At 31.2% G+C, this 11,401-nt stretch overlaps 1 protein-coding gene across 4 annotated transcripts; it reads right to left on the reverse strand.

The window, feature by feature from the left end:
- LOC100799726 (trehalose-phosphate phosphatase A) lies at window positions 1–5,927 on the reverse strand. Of its 4 annotated transcripts, none has more exons than XM_041014591.1 (13): window positions 5,892–5,927; window positions 5,717–5,808; window positions 2,928–3,366; window positions 2,689–2,829; window positions 2,518–2,589; window positions 2,258–2,383; window positions 2,082–2,138; window positions 1,888–1,989; window positions 1,480–1,557; window positions 1,318–1,387; window positions 1,162–1,229; window positions 947–1,039; window positions 1–530 (listed from the first exon to the last, which is right to left on the reverse strand). In XM_041014591.1, exons 3-13 carry the CDS (start codon window positions 3,210–3,212, stop codon window positions 474–476), a joined length of 1,149 nt encoding a protein of 382 aa, XP_040870525.1. In that variant the 5' UTR covers window positions 3,213–3,366; window positions 5,717–5,808; window positions 5,892–5,927; the 3' UTR covers window positions 1–473. The 4 variants fall into 4 exon arrangements, with proteins under 4 accessions (XP_040870525.1, XP_040870527.1, XP_040870526.1 ...); XM_041014593.1 differs by having other exon boundaries at window positions 5,722–5,808; window positions 5,892–5,909; XM_041014592.1 differs by having other exon boundaries at window positions 5,722–5,902.
- Window positions 5,928–11,401: the final 5,474 nt, after the last annotated feature.

The raw sequence follows: 11,401 nt of genomic DNA on the forward strand, positions 1-11,401 counted from the left end.
TAACGGTAATCAGACTGATATAAATTGGTAATACAAATAATGATATCCAATCTACATATTAAAAAATTATATATTCTCTCAAAAAAAAGAAACAGAACAGTTTCATATTTAATCCCCAATGAGCTGGTCAGTAACCAAAACTGAAGAAAGGATATGAAATGAATACGATAATAAACTTCTAATGCGGAAAAAAGAAACACCCTATGAGGAGATTTTCCTTAATCTTCCCAATATATATATATATATATAATTCTCAGCCAGGAATTTACAGCTACCACACAAAATTTGAGTAAAACAATTGGGTAATGACAATGTTGTTGCTGTCGTCAGGTCAGAGGTCTTCTGAGCTCAAATATGTTCCAGCAGACCTCTTGGAAAGTCTTCTAACAAAAAATTCAAACTAAAAACAAAAGACTGTCTCTAATATATAGCATAGTGGAGTATGTTCTCCTCTATACAATATGTAAATCTTTTCAGCGAGCTTGAATGCTTGATTTCCATTCCGCAAGTGATGTCAGAAATTCCATGACCTACAGATACAACATTATTGGTTGAATTATGACATCAGAAAACAATATCAATATAAACAAGCAAATAGACCTAATGATCCATATACTATGTTTTGAGAGATTCAAGTGTTTTGTGAATAAAAGAAAGATAAGTGTTAGCAACACGCACTCTTGATCACACTCTTAATTATTTAGCTGAAATTTATTAAAAAACACCAAATTTTGTAGATCTTGTTTAATAAACTTTATTTATGATTTTGTAATTTTTAATAAGTTTCAATAAATAATAAAAGAATGTGTCAGAAAAGGTGCATTAGGCAGTGTGAGGTTAACATTCCTCTAAAAAAATGAGGGTAGGAACGGCGTCCATCTATCTAGATTCAGATTCATTCCAAAACAAACAAGACATACAAACTAATTGAAACCAAGAGATTTACCTCAGAGGGATCACGAAGAGAGTAAATTGCGTTGCTTTCTTTTGGGGCACGGGACACTAAGATGCCACAACCTTTATTAGCTTCTTTCAAAACCTGTTACAGTCCGTTTCATATCAGTATTAAGGAAATCAGCAAAGAAGGAAGGAGAAATTAAAAAAAGAAAAAAAGAAATTTAAGCCATGAGTACATCATACCAAGCTATGATAGTGTATTACCTTAAATGCATCTTCATCTGTTCTATCATCCCCAACATAAATAGCGAGCACGTCATCACAATTAAGTCCTAGATGAAGAAGTCTTATGTCATTTGCTCCATAACAAAATTCTGATCTTCAAAGAAAGTAACCATTAACTAAAAACAATGAACTCACCAAGTGACTCGAGTAAAAATGTGACAGCTTTTCCCTTATCCCAGTCAATCACTGGCCGAACCTCTAAAACCTGAAAATTAATAAACATGGATTATTAAAAAAAGTACTTTAACAGTTAGATCTCTTGAAAAAATGAGTGAAAATTTTTGGTCTAGAAACTACCTTCCGCCCATGAGTTAAACGCAAACGTGGATACTCCTTCAGAACATCATATACACGTTGTCCCACAATTTGCCAACTCTGTACATTAAATGAAACAAATTAAGAGGAAATAAATAATTACAATCATGTTAAAATATGAAATTGAGGGCGAGCTCTGGCGCAACAATAGAGTCATGCCTTGGTGACGGGTTGGTTATGGATTCTAATTGAGAAACAACTTCTTAGCATATGGCAAAGGTAAGGTTGCGTACAATAACCCTCCCCCATACCTTTGCATAGCAAAAAAACCTTCTAGCACTAAGATATATTAGTTTAGGGTAAAATATGAAATAAGTTGGTAAAAAGAGGGAGTCATTTTATGTAGAAAAACTCCCTATTTTGTGCAAGCATCAGAAAAGAAGTTAATACCTCCTCATCTACATTGCGGTAATGCACAGACACACAAAATTTGTTGTTCTCAACTGTTGCTCCTTCAATATCTTCTGTGCACTCCATGAGCAACCCAAGTACCTGTTGAAACATTAGTTGATCAGCATAAAACTTTCCAATACAGATAAAAGATTGAGAGATTCATTGTAAAGTAATTTTCAAAATATACATGCCTCATTAATCATGGGCAGGAATTCAGCAGCAGGTTGGAATAAATTAACTTCAACACCCTGTAATTTCAAAAGATTATAAATCAAAATAGAGGCACATTAAAAGGTAGTTCTAGAAAAGACAATGAGAAGTCAGACATATATTCACAAACATATGTTTGAAACTTTAAAACTAGTACCTGCTTGTCAGCAGAACTAATGCAATCAGGGTGATTATCAGAAATAGATTGTCTAGAAGGACCAATAATGTCCATACCATGACTACCAGCATAACATAGATCACTTACTCCAACAAATTCATATACCTGATCCAATAGCGTATGTAACAAAGGTTAAAATTAAAGTCAAAACCGATGATCAACAAAGAAACTTGTTATGTACAGGTGAGTAAAAATACCAAGAGAAAGAAAATGGTTGTTTTATAAAATTCTCCAAGTACCTTGTCACGGCTTCTTCCACTAATTATCGCGGTTGGAAAATATTCCGCCACTATTTTAACAGCAGCACGCATCTGCAGAAGTTTCAGGGTCAGATCAGCAAAGCAACAACATGAGAAGAAAAACATCTAACTGAAAATCTGGACACTAAATCAAAAGAGAGCATTACATACATTGTCTGACATGAAAGCAGAGTCAGGATTATCCACAATGGGTGAAAGAGTCCCATCATAATCCAGAAACAATGCTATTCTCTTCCCTTTTGCACAGTTGGTAATTTGATCAAAAGATGCTAGTGCTGATGGAAACTTTAGCTGTGAAATTAAAAAAAGATTGGCCAAATGAAACTGCATAAACAAAACATCAAAAATTGTTGAACATAAAAGATTACACAGAGGAAAGTATGTTATACCAGCCAGGTACTATAAGCAGAATCAGGTGATCCAATCCCATGACTAACATCCTTGGATACCTTAGTGTGAGTAGGAGAAGACGATTTCATTGCATCGAGCCAACCGCTAGAACGAAAATCGTCAAGAATTCCTGTCTTCTTCCTTGGAATTGCCAGCATGTTACCATGGGGAAAGGTTGCCCCTATAGGAGAGTAAGGTGATAAACCAGAAGGCACACCCAGCCTTGACCTTGTTAAGGGTGTGGCATCAGTAAGGACAGGGTTAAGATTTGGCTTCAGGTCCATTGGATCCAGGTCTATGCACAATTTCACAGTGCAGCAACAATGTAAGACCTTTTTTTTAAGGAGTATTCAGAACAAATTGAACTATAAAGTCTATCAAACTTCCACCACTTTTCTTGTCACTGCTTGAGGTAGCAGTTTATCAACAGATGAGTTCCTAAAGATAATGTTCATGCAACTGATTAGTTGGAATTCATTGAATATCAAGTGACCAAGTAATTGAAACATATGAAAACATCACCCTATAAACTACCAAAGGCAAATAAACAAACAAAAAGGGTTGGCAAAAATAGTTGTAGGAATAGAATTTCTCATAACTTTATGGTTAGAATTTGGTACCGTCACTATGGTGGTCCTGTCACAGACTCAAATAACCATCATGGCATAAAAATGAACATACCCAAGTGGACTTGTCTTTTCAATTAAAAAACACTAAAAAACAACAATTTAAGAGAGGTAAATCCAGCATGGAGTGATGTTACTTCAAAATTTGACTCATTTTATCATTTCTTTTATTTAATTTTTTTACCTTCAAGGATTTGACTCCTTAAAAGTAAGTCAAGAATAAAGTAAGTGATTTTCAGTTGAGAACGAGAAAGTCAATGATTTTCTCATCAACTACCGAAATTACTTACTTTACTACATTACCCTTATTCATTTCAGAGATGACAAATCTCCTATTAGACAATACTTGGTCACAACAACAAGAAGCAACTATTAGAGCAAAAACACGATCCCAACGACAAAAAGCAATTATTAGACCAAAAACCGAGCGTGAAAACAAACGACAACATAGCAGCAACTTAATTAAAATTGAAACAGTTGCAAGGCAGACAAACCAGAATCACTTGTCGACAAAAAAAACCGAATCAATCAATCATTCATGCAGCGACCACTCTAAATAAAAAACGATGATGCACTCATAAAAGAAAAAAGAAACGTTCTATAGCAAATAAATAAAACCAGGTCAAAAAAGTTCAATTATACGTCGAATAGTAACCATCAAAAAAGAAAGCAACACGAAAGAAACTAAGAAAGAAAGATTCACTAGTCAAAACTGTTACCGAAACATTGAATGTCAACATATTTACGCAATCTCCATTAAATAATAATAATAATAATAATAATAATAATCAAACGGTCCAAGTTCAGAATCTGAATTTGACTAGCAGAGAGAAGAAGCACGAGGTAATTAGAGCACCTAATGGTTCACGGTTAAAGAATACACTTGTCGGGAATCTTAAAGTTCGGTATGAAGTCGAAAACTCCGGTGGGCTTTTGCTGTGTGTAAGACTATGTTTGGAATAAAGTTGGAAAGAACTTTTCAGGAATCTAATGCACAATTTACGATCTCTAATACACGAAATGAATAGCATGCTTGGTTTCACATTTCGAATGTAATTTTCAGAAGTTAACATTTATAGCCTCCAATATTCCAAAACAAGAGTCCTCCATTCTCGTTGTGTTTTTAAACTTGTTATAAAAGAAGAAAAATTTGTTGCTTTGGAAGTAAGAATATTTTTGTGATTTTTCAACTAAAATTAAGAGTTAAGAGAGTTTAACCTCTAGTCTAATTGATTGAGAAAGATACATGAATTATTATAAATCATTTGTTTATTATGATTCATAATGATACAAAAAATAAAAATAAAACTAAAATCCAAACAAGCACAAACTTGGCGTCGGGATCATGCCTACTTTTTAGACATGCCCCTTTTTTGATCTTGAAACGTAGGGGAGCGGATGGTGTCTTAGTCTAACATAAAAAAAAAAACTTTTAGTTCAAAGAAAACACTTATAAAGGTAATTACATTTATCATGTTCAAAAAAAAAAAACCTGAAGACTCAAACCTATAACACGTCCCATAAAAAAAATTATTTCACTCGACCAACCCAAACAACCCCATTCGAATGGATCAGAGGTCCATTTCAATGGTTCACAACTGCTCGAACATCGAGTCCAAAAGGGACTATCCATGATCTGATGATACACAACTCTTAAAACAGACCAGCACTCACTCGGTTGAATAATTCGGTCAGACAGTGTACTAATAAGTGCGTGATTGGATAAACGGTGCAGTCATCGCACCTGCTTATTTTTTCATGGTTACAGCTTCAATTGTTCACCATGATTTTTGGGACGATTTTGTTTAGCATAAAAAACATGCACTAAACAAGTTCCAAAACAGTGAAGGAGATTCAGATCACAAAAAAAGTTGCAGAATAATGGCGTTCAAACAAATAAGGAATTAATTAATCAATGTTACATTACAGAAAACTCGTTTTTAATTTGAGGGAAAAAACAAAGACAAAACAATAGTTAAAAGTAGAAGGAAAAAAAAAACTTTTAAAAACAACAAAAACTTGTGGCTGTGAAACACTGAAATTTCTGCAGAAGTTTCCTTTTGCGGTAATTTCCCAATGATAAGCAACCAAAAGGTCCAAAACACAGAGAGAGAGAGAGAGAGAGAGAGAGAATGTGCACGTGAGGGAGTATAGAATGTTACCGTACTCGCTTGCTTGAAAACACAAAAACGCTATGAGAATGGAAAAAAAGGAAAGTGACGAAGTGCTGTGTCGCGCAGAGAGGAGAAGAGAACTGAAAAGAGAAAGCAATGGTTGGTCACATCGGGGAAGGGAGACGAACAAATGGAGGGAGTATTTAACAGCGTTGGTCCTCACCTAACGTGCGTTACAGAACTTCACAGGCGCGGTTGTTGAATAAGGAAACACTCCAAATAAAATAATATTTATAACAACTTGTGATATGATTCATAGTTAATTTTATCGTATTTTTAAAGTATATGCGTAAAACATATGTGATTATAAGTTTAATATTTGACTCATATATATGAAAAATTATTTGATGGATCTTAACAATTCTAGAATTAGTCAATGACTTTAAATTGACCAATAATTAGTTCACACCAAAAAAATATTGTTTTTCGGTTTGTCCACCTCTCAGCGAAACGCGTTATATACACGCGCCCTTGGAGAGGAGCTGTTGGTGATGTGTGGCCAATGGGAATGCGCGTGGGAACAACTTTCTGATAATGGAATGGTTTGAGGGGGAGAAAGGAACTCTGCTCCTGTCTAAAAAGGACCTAAGAATTAAAATAAAACTTAAAAAAGTATTTTTCAACTAAGAAGGTGAATGGAAAGTAACACGTGGGTTATCAAATGTGAAATGTTTCCTTCTATATTTTTTTAGACGCAAGTTGTTTTATTTTAAAAAAAGTTAAAAGTTATTAAAAATCATAAAACTTTGTGAGCCACATAATGAGAATCTCTTATAATTTTTTTCTTAGTTTTTAATAAATTTAAATTAAATAAAAAAATTATACATATATATATATATATATATATATATATATATATAAAAGAAAGAAGGTTTGAGATATTTATATAAAGTTTATTTTAAAGCATAAATGCAGACTAAATTAGTAATTTAGTAAATAAAATTTTATTAAATTAAAATTTTAACGTTTGCAAAAAAAATTACATCAATGACATGTGCAATAATTGTTAATTGCGTTTGTTTAGCGTTTGAATATTAAATATGCATCGTTTGTATTATTGTGTGAAATATGCAACATTTGGAAAAATGTATAGACATATCCTATCATAAATTTTAATATTATGTTATATTATTTTCTTTTTTTAACTTTATGTTATATTATTTTCTTCTTCTATTTTGAAAAATGATATTGTATATAGGACTTTCATCAAAGTGTTATTTCTCATTAGAAATATTTGGAGAATAAGATTTCTCTATTATTTCTTTTTAATATGATGATATCTAATAATGATATTTTTGGTAGTGATTCAAGAGATTTTTTTAAGTAATTCTGAATTATTTAATAATTTCTGGATGATAAAGGATTTTATATTAGGATAAATTATCTTTTTAGTCTCTAAATTTTTTAAAATTTATGTTTTTAGTCATTTAAATATTTTTTTATTTTTAGTCTTTTAACTTTTTATTCATTCATATTTTTAGTTCATTAATTTTTTTTGCCTTTGCTTTTGATTATTTTAAAGAACCAAAGTAAGAGTGCAAAAAGAAATTAAGGGATTAAAAATCTGGAAAAGAAAAAGAGTAAACAGACTGAAAATAGATAAGAAAAGTTTAAGGATTAAAGCTTAAGGGCTAAAAAAATAATAAATCTTATGTATTATTGTAGTTTCTCATCCCTTATTAGCCTTTCAATACATCTATGAAGTTAATACATGTTAATTTGTCAATTCGTGTTCATAATTACGTTTGAATTTTCACTCGTTGGATTTGTTCTTCCGTGAGTTTTCTTTACAGATCTACCTTGAGATAATGTGAAACTCCATGTTTAGTACTTTTTGCAAAATCTTTGACCAGGGGACTACTACCATTGAGGTATATTCCTTGTATTTTCTTCCTAAGGTACCATTGCCCCCTTCGCCCATGGTTTTTTTCTTTTTTGTCCTTTCTGGTGTCCTTTAGGCTTACGTTGTTCCTTCATAAGTATTATTCCATTCATGACCTCATACTTTTCAAGAAATATATATATATATATGCTTTGTTTGAATTAAGAATGAAATGAATTAAAAACGAAAGAAATAAGTATTACAAAATAATTTTTATACTTGTTAAAAATAAAATTAACTTAAAAATATGAACATTTTATTATATTTTTTTCAATATAATTTTTTTTGTGTTATAAAAGAATAATTTTATATTTTAAATAAAAAATTGAGACATTACTTCTTTCTTTCCATTTCATGGCTCATGTGGGAGGAATTATTTTTTTTTTTGGTGGGTCTCAAATTTAATTAGCATCCCCTTTCATTTCCATTTGTGTAAATCATAGAAGATAAATTCACTCTCGCTCCATTTTTTTCTCTCGCATTTTTGCTTTCTTCTTAACACTCAACCAGACAATAGATGAGTTCCCCATAGTTCTTCGATTGTCTTTTGAGATTTTTTTGGCATGGGAGGTGATTGATAACTTTAGGTCTTAGCGCACCTATCAGGACATGTAGGGGTACCTTTAGATCTTAGTCCCTAAAGGTAAAAGACTGATGTGTTAATGTGTGAAACAAGACTATGAGTTAAGCCGTTAAATTCAATCCTTAGTATGTTTAATTTATTGAATAGGTTTATCAATTTCAATCATTTGCAATAATAAATAATAACTACAGTAACAATTTATTGTAAATTATTTTTAAAATACTAATATGTCAATTTGTTGTTGTGTTTAATGTATAAACATCAGCTGTACAAAAGATACTGGCCAGGCTCAATGTCCTGTCACCTAAATTGAAGCACATGGCAAATTTGTTAATCTTAGTTTAGACTATGTTTTATCAACGGGTGCATGGTTGATATGTTTTGATAATAATGCCTATAAAAAATGTTTTGATAATAATAAATATTTTGACTTTCTTCGTTCGCGATTTGTGAACAAAGACATGTTAAGTCAAATTACAATGAATCGTGCATGATTTATTTATATATTTTTAAATTATTAGGATGTGTGTTAGCATGTGAAAGAGTAGATGTGTATTCCCTAACAAGATTAATGTTAAAAGAGATGTGGTATTCTTCCAACAATTAATACTAGAAAAGCAGAGACGTGACATCTTTTAAAGTAATAGTTTTTTTTTCTTATATTTTTAAGTAATATATTAAATATGTCCTAAAATTATGAATATCAATTAATTTTATTTCTAAAATTATAAATATCATTTTAATTTTTTTAACTATTAAATTTCAGTTATTTTAATTAATTCTTAACTTGTCTCATAATGATAAGTTTAGTTTTTAAAATTAAAAAAGTAGAGATTAAAATAACTTATATTTAATCATTCTAAAGACTAAAACGAGATTCTTATTGTTTTTATTCATAATATCGAAGATCATTTTTATTGCATTATCTAAATAACTAGAGGTAACTTAATTACGAGTCTTAAGTTTGAATATAAAAAATACAATTATATTAAAAATTTAAAGAAAAATCTTTATCTTTCATAAGTAATAATTTTATTTGACCCAATTTTTTTTTTTTTTGACAGAAATGGACTTATATCATATCACTCATCAAAAGTTCAACAATACTAGGAATTCTAGTGAACTGACAGAGACTAGTTTGAGATTCAGTTGCTCTGACTAGAGAGTAGTGAGCCACTGAATAGCTTGTTTCTTTACAAAATAAACTTTATAGTTTGGTAATTCTAGTGGTAGCTTACGACATTAGGCAACAACAATGCCAAATTTAGATCAATCTACTTGTTGTTTTTGTAAGCTACTAGTAACAACTTGTTGACAGTCCGTGTCGATTATTATATCATCAATATCCAAATCCTGCAGCCACTGGATAACACTTCTTAAAGCCCACGCCTCACCTTCATTAACATTAGGGAGACTCGGAACTTCATTGGACATGACCTAAATAAATTGACCTGCTTCATCCCGAAAGCATGCTCCAAAGCCAAACGAGCGAGCATCCTCGAAAAATGCAGCCTCTACATTGCACTTCGAACCGATTGGAAGGGGCTTTCATTTCATTGTCTCACTGTTAAAAAATATGTTTTTTACATCGGTTATTTATAATTTTTTAGATCGGTTTTTAATCGATGTTGAAAATATTATCATTAATATCGGTTTTTCAAAACCGATGTTAATATAAAATTGACAACATCGGTTATTTAAATAACCGATGTTATATAATAAGAATTACACAAAAAAATGTATGAATGTTGATAGTTCACATCGGTTTTTATACAAAATCGATGTTAACTTATAGATTAACATCGGTTTTCTACCAAAATCGATGTTAACTTATACGTTAACATCAGTTCTGTATACAAACCGATGTTAACTTCCAAACATTAACATCGATTTCAGTCAAAAATCGATGTTAACATTTTTTATGTTAACATCGGTTTTTAACAAAAATTGATGTTAACGTATGCGTTAAGATCAGTTTTGTTAAAAATTGATGTTAACGTTTTGGATATTAACATCGGTTTTTATACAGAATCGATGTTAATATACACAAACAAAATCGATTTTTTGAAAAATCGATGTTAACTTATATGTTAAGAAAAATCGATGTTGGTTGTGTATATTAACATCGGTTTTTTTAAATAATCGATGTTGTTATTAGGATTTTTTTAATACACTTTCTGTTTTTATAAAAAATCCAACATTTAACCTGTAAATTTCAAATCAGACCACACAGCACATCATATATAATTTGTATTATGCTTTCAAACAGTTTTTAGCAGAAAGCTAGATAGTAAACTATCAATTATAAAAAATCAATTGATAACTATGAATAAATAATTTATTAATAACCATCAATAAAGAATATTCAATGTTAAAATAAAACAACAATTGTAAAAAATGTAAAGCAAGCTAGTAAACTAATTAAGGAACCTAAAATTACATAGTTCCCTAACATCCTAAGTTCCCTAACATCCTAAGTTTGATTTTTAACTTTGAGATAATACTGTGCCAATGTGCGCTGCAGAGGAGACCAATATGGGATATTGTAGTATTATACATTATTTAAATTCAGTTGTTCAGTTTTACTTACCCATTCAAGTAGGCTCCAAGGTAGACATCCCTTTTTTAACTTTGCATCCAACTCTTCATGTAACTTTCTGATTCAAATTGTGATTGCCCAGATCTCTGAATGAAGTGTGACTCGAGAAATCCATACACATTGGAATTCTCCACTCACATACTTGTCTCAGTCATATGCCTATTGTTGTTAACACAAAATTAATTATGTATGAATTTAAAACAATAACTTAGGTAATTAACAATAATGTAAATTGACTTACAGAATCCACAATTGTATAACAGATATGTTGAGACATTGACCATCGTGTGCGATTTCAAATAGATCTTCATGCTTTATGTATAATGGGAAGTGTTCATTAAACACCTCGAACACGGTAGCATCCCACATAACCTGTAGAGGCTTCAAAAAAAGCTGTGGAATGGTCAATGTCATCAAATATAAGGGATCATGTACCTAAGGATCCGGCCCATCTGCAGGTTTTTCTAGAGACACAACTGCCTGTTTATCCAACATAGTTAACTAGCATAATTTAATCACACTGAACAATTCAATTGAAAAAAAAGAAGCATATAATGAGAGTAAAATACCTATTCTGATAAACGCTTCACGAGATGTGTTGGCCAAGCA

This window comes from Glycine max, chromosome 4, assembly GCF_000004515.6.
Source record: "Glycine max cultivar Williams 82 chromosome 4, Glycine_max_v4.0, whole genome shotgun sequence".
In the NCBI taxonomy this organism is placed as follows: Eukaryota; Viridiplantae; Streptophyta; class Magnoliopsida; order Fabales; family Fabaceae; genus Glycine; species Glycine max.

What these genes read in the sequence shown, in the direction of transcription:
- LOC100799726 (XM_041014591.1), bottom strand. Translation starts at nt 3,212, where the DNA reads ATGGACCTGAAGCCAAATCTTAACCCTGTCCTTACTGATGCCACACCC. An exon ending in TTAGTTCTGCTGACAAGCAG is followed by an intron (nt 2,139 to 2,257) that starts GTACTAGTTTTA and finishes TTGAAATTACAG; the next exon opens with GGTGTTGAAGTTAATTTATT. An exon ending in CTCTTCGTGATCCCTCTGAG is followed by an intron (nt 531 to 946) that starts GTAAATCTCTTG and finishes TTGTATCTGTAG; the next exon opens with GTCATGGAATTTCTGACATC.